The sequence below is a fragment of the Dama dama genome, chromosome 33 (genome assembly GCF_033118175.1).
Source record: "Dama dama isolate Ldn47 chromosome 33, ASM3311817v1, whole genome shotgun sequence".
Classification (NCBI taxonomy): domain Eukaryota; kingdom Metazoa; phylum Chordata; class Mammalia; order Artiodactyla; family Cervidae; genus Dama; species Dama dama.
This window is the reverse complement of record NC_083713.1, coordinates 57,845,662-57,863,318: the sequence shown is the minus strand read 5'-3', so window position 1 is coordinate 57,863,318 and position 17,657 is coordinate 57,845,662. Positions and strand designations below refer to the sequence as shown.

At 32.5% G+C, this 17,657-nt stretch overlaps 1 protein-coding gene across 1 annotated transcript in view; it reads right to left on the bottom strand.

The window, feature by feature from the left end:
• The window catches only part of LRP1B (LDL receptor related protein 1B), a 1,867,078-nt gene that overhangs the window by 272,754 nt on the left and 1,576,667 nt on the right, over window positions 1-17,657 (bottom strand). Inside the window, exons 54-57 of the mRNA XM_061135390.1 lie at window positions 15,096-15,236; window positions 13,758-13,945; window positions 7,352-7,535; window positions 2,950-3,035 (exon numbers count right to left, since the gene is read on the bottom strand). Of these exons, the coding sequence (XP_060991373.1) occupies window positions 2,950-3,035; window positions 7,352-7,535; window positions 13,758-13,945; window positions 15,096-15,236 (599 nt within the window). The remainder of the gene's footprint in view (window positions 1-2,949; window positions 3,036-7,351; window positions 7,536-13,757; window positions 13,946-15,095; window positions 15,237-17,657) is intronic.

The window sequence follows — 17,657 nt, the reverse complement described above, 5'->3', positions numbered from 1 at the left end:
TTTCTGCCATAAGGGTGGTGTCATCTGCATATCTGAGGTTATTGATATTTCTCCTGGCAATCTTGATTCCAGTCTGTGCTTCATCCAGCCCAGCATCTCTGATGATGTACTCTGCATATAAGTTAAATAAGCAGGGTGACAATATACAGCCTTGACGTACTCCTTTTCCTATTTGGAACCAGTCTGTTGTTCCATGTCCAGTTCTAACTGTTGCTTCCTGACCTGCATACAGGTTTCTCCAGAGGCAGGTCAGGTGGCCTGGTATTCCCATCTCTTGTAGAATTTTCCACACTTTATTGTGATTCACACAGTCAAAGGCTTTGGCATAGTCAATAAAGCAGAAATAGATGTTTTTCTGGAAATCTCTTGCTTTTTCAATGATCCAGTGGATGTTGGCAATTTGATCTCTGGTTGGCAATAGTCTAAGAGTATATCACCAGTAAGTTAAACACTAAAAGAATGTGTGCATTAAAATGGTCTAGTTGTACAAGATGAATGTAGATAATGCAGACAGAAAAAATCATTTGCTCCATTAAGAACAATCTGATAACATATTAACCAAAATATGAAAAATAATTAAAAAAAAAAAAAGATAGCAGCAGAAATGTCTCAAGTAACAGGGTTGGAAAATAAAGCAAGGAGCTGCCACTGAAGCTCTTTTACAGTTCTTTCATGATGACAATCAGTACTTTTACTGTATTAGTTAAATTTGTGGTTTTCGTCTAAGCTTAAAATAGAGTATTCTAAATAGAGCATTTTTCTCCCTTTGAGAGAGAGTCTAAAAAGAGGAAATGCTGAAAACAAACAAAAATACCTCAGATAGAATATATAAACATGTCAATATAAAAGAAATATCAATTCCTGAGACAATACAAGAAATTTAATAGTTTGCACACCTAACCTTGAAGGTATAGAAATGCTTACAGAGGGTATGGGGATATACTAGATGAAATCAAGTAATTTTTTTTTTATTTCCCCTCCCCCGAAATCAAGTAATTTTTAAAGGTCATATTTATATTAAAAAAGTGAAATTTAAAAAAAAAGATAAAAAGATAATTTTCAATATTTTGTAAGTTTCATATAAGCTTAAAATGTTATGGTGGCTCAGCGGTGAAGAATCCAACTGCAATGCAGGAGATGAGGGTTTGATCCCTGGGTTGGGACGATTGCCTAGAGGAGGGCACGGCAACCCACTCCAGTATTCTTGCCTGGAGAATCCCATGGATAGAGGAGCCTGGCAGGCTCCAGTTCATAGAGTCACAAAGAGTGGGACATAACTGAAGCGACTGAGCATGCAGAAGAAATAAGTTAAATAATGTAGAAAACATTGGGGAAATAAAAATGTTTCTAGTTTAAAGCAGCTACATAAACTTAATACCTATGGGTATTACTCATCTCTTAAAGAAACAGTTATCTAATTTTTATACTTTAAATAGATTTTAGTTTTTACAAAGAACATGTAAATATTTTATATTTTACCCAATCTCTTAAGGTGCAGAATTAGAGACAAGAGGCAGTGCAATCCTCCGAACTCAAGAGCAAGAGTCTAAACCTCACAGACATTCCTGAATAAGACAAGTATACATGTATGCACATGGAAAGTTTGAGGACACTGGTGAATTGAGAGCATGTGTTTTATATCAAAGTGGCAGCTGCCCCCCACCTGGGATTGTGTCCGTTCAGAGATGTGAGCCCAGCAATGCTACACTGTCTCATATTTTGATGAGTAGCCAGAAATCTGGATTTTCATGTGAAAATTTCATTTTCAATCTGTGACTTTGAGAGAAGCTGGCAAATTCAACTCTTTTTGGAATAGCCAACATCACACTTGCTAACAAATATTTGCACTTAAAGTAAGACTAAATTCCTAAGCAGTATGGATGAAACTCTAACAATAGGAATGGAGGTACCCATGAGACAGTGAAAAAAATATATTTAGTTAAGCATTTTTTATGCTGTTGAAAAAATGATTCGTGAGTGACCTTTATCATCTAATGCCTCATGCAGGCATAAACATACTATGAGAACATGAAATATCCTTACTTTTGGCACACTTGTTCTAGACAGTGCTATCACATAGTCATGTCACTACTGCACATTTTGGAGCAAAGATAAGCTTGCAGCAGGACAGATACAAGCCCAATCTTTCCAGAGAAGCTACTTTTCCTGACAATTAAAGATAGGCTAAAATTAATTATGATATTTCTCTAGCCCATGTAATAATCAGTCTAGTTTAACGATTTGATTTTATGCTATTTTCACTGTAGATTGAGAGCAGGAAAAAAAAGGTTGAGGTAAGCAATTCACATTTCTATTCTGTCATAAGTGAAAATAATTCCTTTTCATCTCAAATAGTATATATAAATAAATACTGACAACAGAACTTAAGCATCACAATAGATCAGCAGTTCAGATTCTCAAAGTAGATCAGTTGAGGGATGACAATGGTAAGGCTAAATATATGCATCTCATAACCTTTTAACCATGACTGGATTACAGTCATACTTTTGCTCCTTTGCTAATTCCAAATTTTAAAGGCTAGGGATCATCAATCCCATGTTATTCCTTAGTTCTGTGAACAAAAACTTAAAGTTCTGGAAAAGATGTTTATTTTTAAATCTCAAAGATGGGGGTGGGGGCAACTTGGTTAATGCACAAAATACCTTAAAAAAGAATTTTATACCTTCTTTAGCTATTCTTAAGATAGTATTTTAGATATTTTAAGATAGTTTTTTCCTTGCATTAATTATATTTTTCATCTTATACTTTCCTTGATATGGTGTGATATTACAAGTTGGAGGACCTGGACAATTCAAACAAAACAAAGTTTATGGTAATCTTATAGGCATACATGCTTCAAAAATTCTAATTATGAGGAATTGCTACAGCTCTAAGTATATCTGGAGTGGCCATATTAAATATTAGCAAATTTTCATGGAAATGTCATACCTGTTTTAAAAGAGTGTAGTTGGAGCCATCAGTGCTAATTTTCCTTATCTCATGATGATCAGCAAGAATTAGAAAAGGCTCTTCATCTAAATATCAAGACAAAAAACAAGTTAGATTTTTAGTAGTTTTGGTTTCCAACTCAGCTTATTTTCAGTTTAGTTACTCTGGCAGTGCAACTTCAAATGCAGGGCCCTCTGGTAAATTAATGGTTAAAAAATTCATACTGAGCTCCTCTGCTGATAATAATATGAAAAGAACGCAGATACCTGTGCAGTACAGAAACTCCAGACAATTCCCAATCCCTCTCTTTCCCTCAAGTTTCTTGAATATTGAATTATCTAATTTATTTGAAATTAGTGGAAAATATCTACTGCTAAAATCTTGCTTTTTGTCATTCTTTTTAAATTGGAATACAGTTGATTTACAATTTTGTCTTAGTTTCAGGTATACAGCAAAGTGAATCAGTCATATATATACATATATCTATATTTTTAAAGATTCTTTTCCATATAGGTCAACACAGAATATTGAGTAGACCTTCCTGTGCAATAGGTCCCTATTAGTTATCTGTTTTTTAATATAGTAGTGTGTGTATATATTAAACCTAATTTCTCATATGATACAAATGAACTTAGTGGCAAAACAGAAATAGAGGCACACATGTAGAAAACAAACCTATGGTTCCTGGGGGAAAGGGAGGTTTTTTAGTAGGTGTTTTAGTCTCAATTTGACCTCAACAGAAAGACTGGGATGTCCCCTGGAGGGGGACAAAAATCTTATTTTTAAATGAAATTCTGAGAAGTATAGTCTTCACCTGTCTTAGAAATCTATATAAAGCTAAACATTCCTACTACTGAAAAGTGAAAGTGAAAGTCACTCAGTTGCATCCAACTTTTTGTGACCCCATGGACTACACAGTCCAGATGGAATTCTCTAGGCCAGAATACATCTGAAAATTCTCTCCTGATAATCATATAACCAGCTTATGCTCTCAGAATAACTTCTAAGAGTTTCGCTGCCTATATGAACTTTTTCCATGTGTCTGGGAACTTCTTTTAAGTAGGAGTCTATATCCTTCTTATTTGTTCAACACGCTTTAATATCATATTTGTTATAGAATATAGGAAATATAATAAAAATAATCTAACCATGATTCATATATATAAAGATAAAACTCTTTTTAAACATCTTTGCTTCTAAGATGCTTTATATACTTAGTTTCCTGGTGAGCAAATTTAATGTCAGCATATATTAGAAAAAACAATGAAAAAGGTAATCACTTTAATTTTATGAAGATTTTATTGTAAATCATTCATTGTTATAGAGTTATTGTCCTGTTAATTTCTGTTCAAATGTATTACTTTCCTTGTATCCTTTAGTTTTACAGTATATATATATATATATATATTTATTTATATATAAATAAATAAATATACATCTATATATACATATGTATATATATATATGGCAGCATATGGCATATGGCAGCAACTCTACTCATCCCAGTCTTTCTGTTGAGGTTAAATTGAGACTAAAAAGCCTACTCAGAAGAGTTGGCTCTTAAGTTAAAGGTGTCCTGCCATCCCATCAATATAAATACAAAATTAAGACATCATGTTCTACCACAACACTTAGGCAGTTCTGTTCTTTACAACTTAAATGTAAGACCTGAAATCTTGAAACTTCTAGAGAAAAACAGAGAAAAATCTTTACACTGGCCCTGGCAATGATTTTTTGCCTATGACACTAAAAACACAAGCAACAAAAGCAAAAGTGGGACTACATCAAACAAAAAAGCTTCTGCAAAGCAAAAGGAACAATCAACATAATGGAAAGGCAACCTATGGAATAAGGGAAAATACTTGCAAATTATATACCTAAAAAGAGGTTAATATTAAAAAAAAAAAAAAAAAAAAAAAAACCTCAAACATATCCATAACAAAAAATAAGCAATCTGATTTAAAAATGGGCAGAGGAACTGAATAGATATTTTTTCAAAGAAGACATACAGATGGCCAACAGGCACATGAAAAGGGCTCAACAGCACTAATCATCAGGGAAATGCAAATTAAGACCAGGGATAAACATCACCTCACACCTGTTGGAATGTCATCAAAATGACAAGAGGTAAGCGTTGGCAGTGACTGAAGAAAAGATAAGCCTTGTGCTCTATTAGTTGGAATGTAAATTGGTGTAACCACTAAAGAAAACAGTCTTCCCTAGTGGCTCTTCGGTATAGAATCTGCATGTAATGTAGGAGACCTAGGTTTGATCCCTGGGTTGGGAAGGGAATGGCAACCCAGTATGCTTGTCCTGAGAATTCCATGGACAGAGGAGCCTGACAGGCCACAGTCCATGGGGTCGCAAAGAGTTGGACACAATGAAGTGACTAACACACACAACAGAAAACAATATAAAGTTTGCTCAAAAAAATCAATAATAGAACTGTCATCCAGCAATCTTATTTCTGGTTACATTTCCAAAGGAAGTGAAAACAGGATGTCAAAGATATATCTGCACTCTCATATTTATTATGCATTATTCACAATAACCAAGACATGGAGACAACCTAAGTGTCCATCAACTGGTAAATGGGATCTATTCAGCTGTGAGAAGTAATAAAATCTGCCCTGGCATTTGAGACAACATGGATGGTGCTTGAATTGTGCTAAGTAAAACAAATCAGACAGCAGAAGACAGATCCTCAATGATATCACTTATATATGGAATCTAAAAAAGCCAAACTCATAGGAAGAGTAGAATGGCAATTACCAAGATTTGAAGAGTGGGGAAAATGAGATTATGTCACTAAAGAGTACAAACTTTCAGTTAGAAGATGAATAAGTTCTGGGGGGCTGATGCATCATGTTATGATCACAGATAACAACACTGTACTATATATTTGAAAGTTGCTAAGACTTGAAATTTGCTAAGATCCCAAATGTTCTAACCACACACAAAAAAATGGTAATTATGCGAAGTGATGGAGATGTTAACTATTAATAATACTACCTATTAATAATAACTAGTAATAATATGGCAATATATAAGTGTATCAAATCAACACATTATATACCTTGAAAGCTATACAATATGTCAATTATACCTTAATAAATTCTGGGAAAAATATCTATCCTCTGTTTAGCAAAAGATTTATGATTCAAGGACACTTATTTTTCTATCAAAATTATTACTAGTTTCTATTTATTGTTGCTAATGGAAAACAACTATACTATGGATACATGATATAACAAGACCCAAACTAAAAATGATCAGCATTCATCACTTCTACACAATCCTTTGTGAAAAGTTTAAAGTAATGGAAATATTGACTAGTTTTGGGATTTCATCTCTTTTTCTTGCCCAGTGTCAGTAAATGAATAATATAGTAAGCAGTGAGTTGGCAGAAAACAAAAGTAAAACAGTATCCTGGCAAATAAAACAATGGGCTTCAAATAATATGCAAATTTCTTCAGAGGTGAAAACTCCAAGAATAAGAGTGGAATGAAAAATTTAAAGGAGTTATTGTTTTCTCCATATGTGAAAAATTGTAATCAGTTAAAGCTAACATTTTAATTTCTATACTGTTATTTATTTGATAAAAGTAGATGAGAAAACATCTATTGCTTTAAATGTTGTCATCAACATAAATGTATATGAGAAACTGGCAATGCTATTTGATTCATTATACTCATTATCAAAGTAAGAGGAATAGAGACAATTAAACACCATTTTTTGCCCATTTTAGGTTATTATTATGTACTATTTTGCATCATTTTAATAAGCATGGTCTTATCATCTGATGAATCATAGTTTGTTTTAAGTTATAGGTCATGTTTTATTGAATTTTCTAATTTACAAAGTTTAACACCCTACTGGAAATAAACATGTTTAATAATACTTGTCTAATCACTGGAAGAATTCACATAGTCTTACATGGATGACTTATTTCTATTGTTGTCATCAATATAACTCTTATTATTATTCTTACTGATGTATTTTCTCCTTGGCACACATATATGAGGGTTTGTGGGTGGTATAAGGAGAAGGAAAAAAATTATTAGGACACTGTCACAACAGGTTCTTTAATAGTTTTGGCCAAACCCATTCCCAAGAGCTTGCTACACAGCAGAAAGCAGTGCTAGAGATAGTTTTTCACTTGTTCTCAAAATCTACAAAACATTTAATAATTCACAAGACCAAACTGTAATGGTATTACAAGCTGAGCGGTGTGTGGACAACACACAAAATCAGAGCAATGGATTCCCAATCAAGGTAAGTAGAGGAGAATTTTGACTCATTAGCAACATCAAGGAGGAATGAATTCCATAAGAATAGCTATGAAATCAAGGATTCATACGTATAACTGAGGCTGGATCAGTGGACAAGTTCAATTCAATACCTGAGAGTGACTTGCAGCCATTTGGGTTATCAGGTTGTATTTCATATCCATCTGTACAGAGGCACTTGTAGGTTCCATATGTATTGATGCATTGCTGGCTACACGGAAAGCCCAAAGAGCATTCGTCAATGTCTACACATGTTTTACCATCATCTTTCAGTTGAAATCCAGGCCAGCATTTGCACTGGAGAATGAAAAACGAGCATAATCAATTTATACCATTGTCATTGTCTCTTCCTATTGGATATCCATTTAGCATGATTCAAGCAAGAAAATCACTGAAGAATAGATAATGCCAAGTTTTTCTATCCTGCAGCAATTAAACTTTAATCAGAATTACATATATGGTGTACAGCTTAAGTTTAAAAAGCATCCTCCCTAATATCTTTGTTTGACCTTCTGAGATTGACAAGATTACAAAAGTTAACTGGTGTCAATCAGCAAACCATGGTGGCTAGAGAATGGCAAGGAAAAACTAAATCATCAAATTCTTCTGTTTCTTTTTCTTTTTTTTTTTTTGCATTATATTGAACTTTTAGAAGGCTGTTTTAACAACCATAAGGATTAACCCTTATATGGAGCTTAAAGTTTACTAATACTGTCACATATGTTTAATTTCATTAGAGTCTTACAGAAATCTATGATGTAGACACTACTACTAGTTAACCCATGAGAAACCTAGATGCACAAAGATGAAATTGTGTAGATAAAGTCAGTTGGAGAGCTTGCTCTTGCTGTAATTTTTAACAAATATTAAGGCTCAATTAATATATATTGGTAGGGTCTGATTCCTTTACCACACACGTTGTTGCCTGGAGAAATAATAAAATTAACATAGTTTCTCCACTATAATTAAATCAATGTGCATCATCAGATATTTTTTCTTGGTATCTCTATCATGTTCTGTACAACCCTCTGATGATCATGTGATACTTCCTAACTGGCATATCAGTTCTCAGTACAATGTCATGCAATGTATGTCTTTGCATTTCTGAAAATAATGAGGGGCTATGATTGGTCTTTCAGTTGTATATTCAGCACCTGCCAAGTAGCATATGGGAATCATAATTACATAAAATGAACTTATAATTGGTCATACGATTATGACCATATTAACCTTAAGACTATCCTATAGCCTTTGAATAAAGGAACCTGTGAGTACCGAATAGGAATGTGAAATAGGAACTCTAAATTGTTAAGAAAAGCTAGCATTCATTATAAACATTTGAACCTATGTATCTATTTGCAAAATATTAGAGAGAGAGATGTGTGCTTACTATTAAATAATCAGCAAACAAATAATTGAGGAGTAGAATTTCAAAGTACAAAAAATGGTGTTCATTATGTGGAGAAGGAACATCAGCTTCACCTGAAAGTGCTCAAAAGATAAATGAATAATGTTTCCAAGTCCTTTTACATAAAAACAAATCTCTTTAACCCCTTGGCACATTTATCTTCAATATTTATGCCGATATTTATCTAATAATTCTAAACCATTACAGAGGATTTTTTGTAATCTCCAGAATCCATTAGCAAGCCAGCAAATCTAAGCAAAAGCCACAACATAATTTCCCAAATTCTCCTCATAAAATCATAGCTTGTGACAGTATTAGTTTCCTTGAGAAGACTCATCCTACCACCAGATAAGGAAGTCAGGGGAATTGGTGCTTATGCTATGTCCAAAATAAAAAAAGAGAGTGTGTGTGTGAGAGAGAGATGTGAAATGTCACTGAAGTATAATTACAAATAGTTAAAATAGTAAATTCTAAGTTGTATATTTTACACTATTAAAAAAAACACAAAATTTTCAAAAAGAAATTGACAGGTTGCAAAAAGATATCACTGAAACAACTGAAATTAGATCATGTGATCATGTGGAAGCCAGAATACACAGGGGTAGACACAGGATAGAGTTGAATTCAAGGGGCATTTCAGGAAAAGTGAGAGAACGTGTTATGGACTGCATTACATTCCTCTCAAAAGAGTAATCTATAAAGAAACAGTGTCCCTATTCTAGAAGCATTTTGGAAAATGAATGGCTAATGTCAGGTTATAGAACTACCATACTAACTAGCTGGTTTGTATAAAAGCATATTTATGGAAAATTAATTTCTTGAAGGTAAAATTTGTAAAAGTTATCAAGTGTAATGGACATTTCTATAAGCAAATGAAATTATATTTAAGAGCAAGTTTTTTTTAAAGTGTTTATTGAAAGAGATTTTTTAAAATTAATTTATTTATTTTAATTGGAGGCTAATTACTTTACAACATTGTATTGGTTTTTGCCATACACTGACATGAATCAGCCATGGGTGTACATGTGTCCCCATCCTGAACCTCCCTCCCAGCTCCCTCCCCATCCCACTCCTCAGGGTCATCCCAGTGCACCAGCCCTGAGCACCCTGTCTCATGCATCGGAAACTGGCGATCTATTTAACATATGACAATATACATGTCTCAATGCTATTCTCTCAAATAAAAAGATAATTTCCTCTCCAGTCCATTAACCTCGTTTTACCAAAATCATTTTTACCCCCAAATAATTAAAAGGCATTTAAGAGAAATTCTACTAACATAACTTTCATAAATTGAATGAAAATTAATAATAATCATTTTTGTCCTCAAAGATAAAAGATTAAAGATTCATCTATATTTAATTAAAAAAGAATGGTTTAAAAATGTTTCACTTTCATTAAAAATATAATCTTTATGAAAGCGAGACACATATATTCAATGTCAAGTTAATATTCCTCATAATTAAGAACTATTTCAGATTTTTTTATATCAATTTTTTAGAGAAACATATTACTAGAAATAAATATAGCTGTCCAAAGCTTTCCTATAACATTCAGAAAATTTTCTTTTCAGCTTTTAAAGTGATATTTGAAAATATTGATTATCTTACATACATTAAAATTCATTTATCTCCCTAAAGTACATTTATGTTCTCATGGTAAGTTACCTTTCCATCAAAATAAGATTCTTGCTTTTTAGTTAAGTGTTATTATTCCCTTTTGAATAGTTGGATCAATTGTATTTGTTTTACAGCAAATGTGCAAATTATTCACAGTCCAGAAGGTATAAATTTTGCTTTCATAAGCAATTTTCATTTTATTGCATAATTTGGAGTAGGACTTGTCCTGTTTTGCTGATACTGTAATGAGAAGTAGTTTACGGTATAGTTTTCCCCATTCTCTGTAAATAGAGAAATCCATCAGCTAACATATTTTTCCCAAATTAGAGAGGTATTTTCTAATTAAGAGTTTTTGTTCAATCTCCTATAAATTAACTGTCAGAAATATAACATTAAAGACACATATTAAAATTACATATATAACATAAAAGTGTGATTGTTCTTAGTCGCTCAGTTGTGTCTGACTCTTTGTGACTCATGGACTGTAGCCCACCATACCCCTTTGTTCATGGGCTTCTTTAGGCAAGAATACTGGACTGGGTAGCCATTCCCTTTTCCAGGATATAGCATAAATATAACATATGTGTATATATATATACACACACACATATATATGCATATATATACGTATATATAAACACAATATATAAAGTATTTGCTTGGAATATTTGCTTAAGTTTCTTATTTATTATTCTCGGTTATTTTCTTTTTTCTTAATCTATCTATTTTTAATTGAAAGATAATTGCAATATTGTGTTGGTTTCTGCCATATATCAACATGGATGAATCACAGCTACACATATGTCCCCTCCCTCTTGAACCTTCCTCCTACCTCTCATTTTTTAACTGGTTTTGCTTCCCTCAGTAGATATTTTATTTTATCCATTACATTAGTTTTGGCATGTGTTTATATTAGAGAGCATATACACAGCAATTTTATCAAGTATCATATACATTGACTTTTAAAATAATTTTTGTCTATTTTAACTCAAATTCTATGACTCCTTCAGAGAAGTCAAACAGAAAATACTGATATTTTAAAGGTATCAATAAACAATTATTTCACTATGAGGAATCTTATAAAGTAAATAAAATAGTGTAATTTAACATGACTTTCTGGGTGAGAACTAGTTCTACCAAAAGTAGTTTTCCACATATGGGATCTCTAAGCAGTCAGCACTCTCTACATGTAGCCATTAAAAAATATTAATCCTTACTTTTGATATTATGCCAGGGGTGACCATTTCATATTCTATATTTTAAAAATTTTACCACAATATTGTTATGATAGATTAAAAATATACATAGGATAAAAAAATAAATCTACTTTGAAATTTAAATTTTAGACATTTAAATAGATGAGTGAATAGAAATGAGTAAATAGAAACGGATTATTATTTATAACATGACAAAATTATAGCCATTGCCTCTTATAATTTTATAACACATCTCCTGATTTGGGGGGAAACATTTCTGCATTGATTATACAAAAATCACCAATAACATTTTTTCTGCTTCATCAGGTTTCAAAATATGTACTACCAAAATTAATTATCTGATACCTACTCATCTTATTAGGAGCTGTCCTGTCTCATCTGTCTTGCTTCCTTCTACCCACAATATAGTGGGATGAGTCTGTGCATTTGTGTTTTAAGTCTTACATGCATGTGTGGTTAGCTGCTTCAGTTGTGTAAGTCTTACAAGTTGAAATAATTCTTCTTAATACAATATTGGGTCTAAAAACTTTTAAAATAAACATAACTTACTTAGTATTTTACTTTTTATCTCTATTTTAACATAGGGGAAATTATTATTATACTACTTAGGTTATATCCATATACAGTGACCAATGTAGTTAAGTTAGTCATAATAACAGAAATTCAGAGATTATAAATGACTGAATGGTTGTTTGGGTGATTTACCATTTGACAGAACTGTCATAGAATGTCAAGGCTGGCTGGGAAAATGCCCAAGCATCTTTGTAATATACACTTTTTTTTCTTGCATCTTTTAAAGAAAGTCACTTAGTCTCAGATGAAACACTTAGACACAAGAAAGGTGACAACTCCTTCCAATATAAAGAGTTCTGATGTTCAAAACATCTTCCTTATATTGAACAGAATCTGTTTCCCAACTCCTAATTCCAGCCTTTGAAACAACTCGGACAAGATATGCTCCCTATTCTAGTACTTCAGATATTTATGTATTTATTAATGTCATTTTTAGTTATTTGACTCTTTCAAAATTATTTTTCAAACTTTAAAATGTTTACTTCGTATGAGTGTAGCCAATTAGCAATGCTGTGGTACTTTCGGGTGAAGGGCAAAGGGACCCAGCCATACGTATGCATGCATCCTTTCTCCCTCAAGCCTCCCCTCCCATCCAGGCTGGCAGGGGACGTTGAGCAGAGTTCTAGGTGCTATACAATAGGTGCTTGTTGGATATCCACTTTGAATACAGCAGGGTAGAATTTCACATATTTAAATACAGCTGACTAGCCATTTTGCTCTTGGTGAAATTTCTTCCAAAGGTGTGTCTTCCAGACCCCTGATGCCACTGGATGCACAAATGTGGATATAGTACAATTTGTCAAAGTTCCTCTTAAAGTGTGATGTTCCTAAATGTGCAGGTGCCCCAGGTATGTCCTGACCATCACAGAATTCAGCAGAACAAAATTCTACTGACATCTGTACTACTCCTAACTAGATGAGATGGCCTCTGTGTTTCACTGGGGCCATGTTCTTTTGCTGATTCATACAGAGCTATTGTCCAGTTAAAATCACTAATTTCCAAGTGAATTGGTTTTACTGAGGTTTTCCCATATTTACATAGTTGATTTTAACCTAAAATACCACTTTAAGATTTAGTTTGTATGCATTCTCCATTTCAACATACTAAAATAGAGATGTTTTCTAAAGCTATTTCTATCAATCAATTTTGTCAGTGAATCACCTTCTTCAGGAAAGTGGTACCAACAAAAAGCAATTAGTATATTAGACATGATTTATCTTTTAGTGTACCTGCACTCAGTCCTAATAATTCATGTACTCTGTTTTTTTCCTTCCTGTTTATTTGAAAAAAATTTTGCATTCTCCAGTGCTGTGATAAAATATAAATGATCAGCCCATTCTACTTCAAAGATATATGAGACGGAAAATGAGGAAAGAAATAGGAATTTAAGAGAGCAGCATGCATATTTACCCAGCTATTAACAGCACTATCTTTATCAAACACTGACCTTTCTTTTCATTTTTTTCTTTATGATCACCATATATTAGAAAGCTGAACACTGAAATTTTGTCTTCATGATTATATTCTATTTATATACCACACTATTATTATGGTTCACTTGTATAGAAACTCTCCATTTAAATAATTTTAACTAACAAAATTCTAATGACCTTCAGTCTTACAGCTATATTGAATTAAATAATTTTTATTATCTCAAATTCTAGCCTATCACATGATTTTCTATTTTTGATGAATACCTACCTTATAACTGACAGGAAGATCCTGACAATCTTGAGAACACCCACTGACCTTCTTACTCAAACACTCATTTATATGGCAGCTCCTTTCGTCTGAGCCATCGCCACAGTCATCCTTATTGTCACAAAGAGCTCCACTGGGGATGCACCTGCCATTTTTGCACATAAAAAATGAACTGTTGCATGACTGTTCTGGAAAAAGAAAATAAAACAAATGGAACATAAAGGGCATGCCATTGTTTTATACTGCAATTGCTGAAAACATTCACAAATATGATAACTTGTCAGTCAAAAATTATAGTATATATACGTATATATAAAATGCTTTATGTTCCGTGTAATATTGTATACACAAAGAAAATCAAGGGCAAATAGTACTTTCGTGTTCAATACACTGCAAATATAGCTTTACATTGAAAATTAGCTATCAAAATAAGCATCAATAGCAAAATTAATGGAGTATTTCTGTCTTAATTTATATTGTGAAGAATGAGTTCAAAAGTGTAATGATAGCTTGACATTTCCCTCAAGTCATAGGTCTCTAAAAAATTGCATGTCACTGAAAATTAAGAATCTGGAATAAGTAGATACTCCTAAATTCCTTTTTTTTTTTCCCGGAAATATAACATTGATATTTTTAAATCTGGGCATAAAAAGATACTTGTGCTGAATAATAGTTGTTTCAAATATAGCTATGGAAAGGAGTTCAGGTTTTGCAGCTATTCAAAACCTGATGATTTAAACATTACTCATTATAATACATGATACAAGAGTGCCTATTAACATGTAAACTATGTGAGGAAAAAAAAGTAATTGGGTTTATTCTAAAATTTATAACTAGGTATTCATTCTTTGGAATGGTAAAGTGAAAAATAGATCAAGTTTGGCTACATATCTATTTTCCATTCAAATGATATGCAATTTATTTCATTTTGCCTAAGTTTGAATAATATTGACTTTACTCAGTAAGTCTCAACTTTTTTATGATTAAATGTTCCATTTAAAAGGTCCATACATGGACCACAAATAGGTCCATACATGGAAATTATCTTCACATTAAATAATGTATTAAGAAAAATGACTTTTTTAAAGCAACAGGATGATGGATTCATCTGGTTCATTACCACACGTCTTCATATCTGTGGCACAGACTCACATTTCTAAAACTAACTCCCAAACAAGGTTGATTACCAAGATGCTTCTATTGCATGGTATCAGTAGAAGTATCAGATAATTAACTGCATTTTCTCTCAGTGAATACCACATGAACCTAAAAATGAGTCACAGGATTGCCTTAAAAAATCAATTTTGGAATCAGCATAGTATTGTACACTTTCTGTACCTGCACTTTTACACTTTGGGTTTATAGGCGCCTCATCAGAATGGTCTGTACAGTCAAAATCTCCATCACACTGCCACTGACTATTTAAAAGACATCGCCCATCGGCACAGCTAAACTCTTCTGCATTGCACTGCCGGTACCCTGCAAGCAAAGAAACGTTTTAATTCACATAACAGATACTGATTAAAACTTCACTCATAACGTGCACTCAGCCTAATTAACCATGTGCTACCTAGGCATCTATGGGAGATATTTCTCTTTTCTTTCTAGGGCAGTTGTAATAATTGCAAGAGATATTTGTGGTTAGAAAAATAGGATTAAAGACCAGAAAACAAAGTTGGAAACAAGGCACTCTTATTTTGTTTCTACGTAAGGAAACAAAATATATATTGCTAACAAAATATATATATATATACACACATATATATTTACATAACAAAATATATATGTAACAAAAGTATATATATATAACTATAAATATATATATACACACATATAACAAAATTTATAATAAGTATATAATCTCTCTTCACTTATTGTCTATATCCTAAAGATTTCCCTTAGAATGGAAAACAAAATGAAAGCTATTCAAAATTATTTTCAAGACTAAACTTGGTTAGGTGGAATACTAAGAACATATGGATGAACTGACTCTGGATTATAATGATAATTATCAGAAGCTATGATGTCATGTTTATGTTTGGGAAGAAGCACTGAAAGTGTAAAGAAATTGTTAAAATGAGAAAATTAAAAGCCAATTCATAGAGTAATAAGCAGAAAACTATTGTAATTATTTTACATATTGATTCTTAGAGGCATTAAAAGGCTTTACTCAAATCACAGTATCAATCCATCAGTTGTTAATGTTCATATCTATGTCTGTTTGTAAGTAAAACTCATTTGATTTTAAATATTATGAAGCTTCAGATTTTATTTCTTCCTAAGTTTGTAAGCAATAAAAAAAAGTCATTTCTTTTGCAAACTTTCTGGTAAATATGAGCAAACATTTTACTTCTGAAGTGAGAAAATAAGATTTTTATGGCTTAAAAAATAAAATTTCAACAGAAAAAGCTGATTCAATAGTAATTATTTACTTAAGATGTTTATTATACTGCATGGCAAAACTACATAGTTCTAAAACTATCCTCAGATTCCCTAGTATTTCTTTCCTCCTTCTCCTTCACTAACTCTTCTTCTTCATGCAATACATATGCTCAAGTCTCTTCCAGTCCAATAACAATAAAAATCTATCCATATAACTCTCAACAACAATGACCCTTCTTCCCTGGTCAATCAAGTCCCTACTCACTCTTGCTTTCACTTACTTACCTCTAGTTCAGCTTTTATTATTAATGTCTCATTTCTGCAAAGTCTACCCACTGAAATTCTTCTTAGAGCTAACAGATTTCAAGTGATAGTTGGTAAATTTACGTGTCTCTGGCTCCTATCTGCTTCATCTTCCTGCAGCACTTAAAGGTTCTGTCTGTTCTACCTTGGAAACAGTTTTCGGATTTAATATTCATCATATATTCTCCCAGACTTCTTACTTTGCTTTTGCTATTTCCTTTCCCCCCTCTTTCTGTAAGAAGTTTTCTCCTGTTATACCCTAAATTGTTAGAGGGGAAGCCCTTATTTCAGCCTTCAGTCTAGGGTTTTCCCCCTTTTCCTTTCTACAATAATGGGTATTCTCATTCTTTGTCATATTTTTTAATATCACCCTTATGTTGATGGTCACTAGTTTAATATTATTTGTCCTGATCATACTTTAGAAGTGAAATTTCAAATACTCACTGTACAACTTCATGTGATTATCTGAGCAAGACTTCATATTCAAAATGTCAAAAATTAATTATTTGTTACATCCTTCTTCTCCTGCATCAGCAAAATTGCCCCTTAACTTCATCCAAAACTCATTAATATCAATGCCATCCTCCCAGTCATCCGAGATAGAAACTGTACTTTACCCTCCATCTGTAACTGTAAATGAATTCTGACCCAGTTCTCCATTTTCCATTCCATCATTTCTGCCTTAGTTCAAAATCACAGTGTTAATTATCATAACTATTATAATAAACTCCTAACAGATTATTTTCTCTTTATGGTACCTCTCCCTCATGGCACTATTTCATCCACTCTGCTGAAAAGGATGGTTCTAAAGTTCAAATTTAACTGTGATATTCCTGTTTTCAAAATGTGTGCTTGCCAAGTGAGGCAAAATAATTAAATACAAATTCTTTAACATTGTATTTGAGACTTTTTATAATCTAAAACTTCTAACTCCAACTGACCTCACCAAAGACTAATTGCTATTCCACAACCATGTCAATTTATAGTTTTTGTAAACATATATAGGATTTACTATGTTTGGAACTGTTTCAAGCACTTTACAAATATTAATTATTTAATTCTCTTAACAGTGCTAAGAACTAAATAATGTTACTATGTATTTTTTGCAGATAAAGAAATTGAAGTGCAGGGAGATAAAAGTCACTTTTCCAAGACCACACAGTTAGTAACTGGCAGAATCAGGATTGGACCCAGGCCATCTGGCTCTAGGGTCCA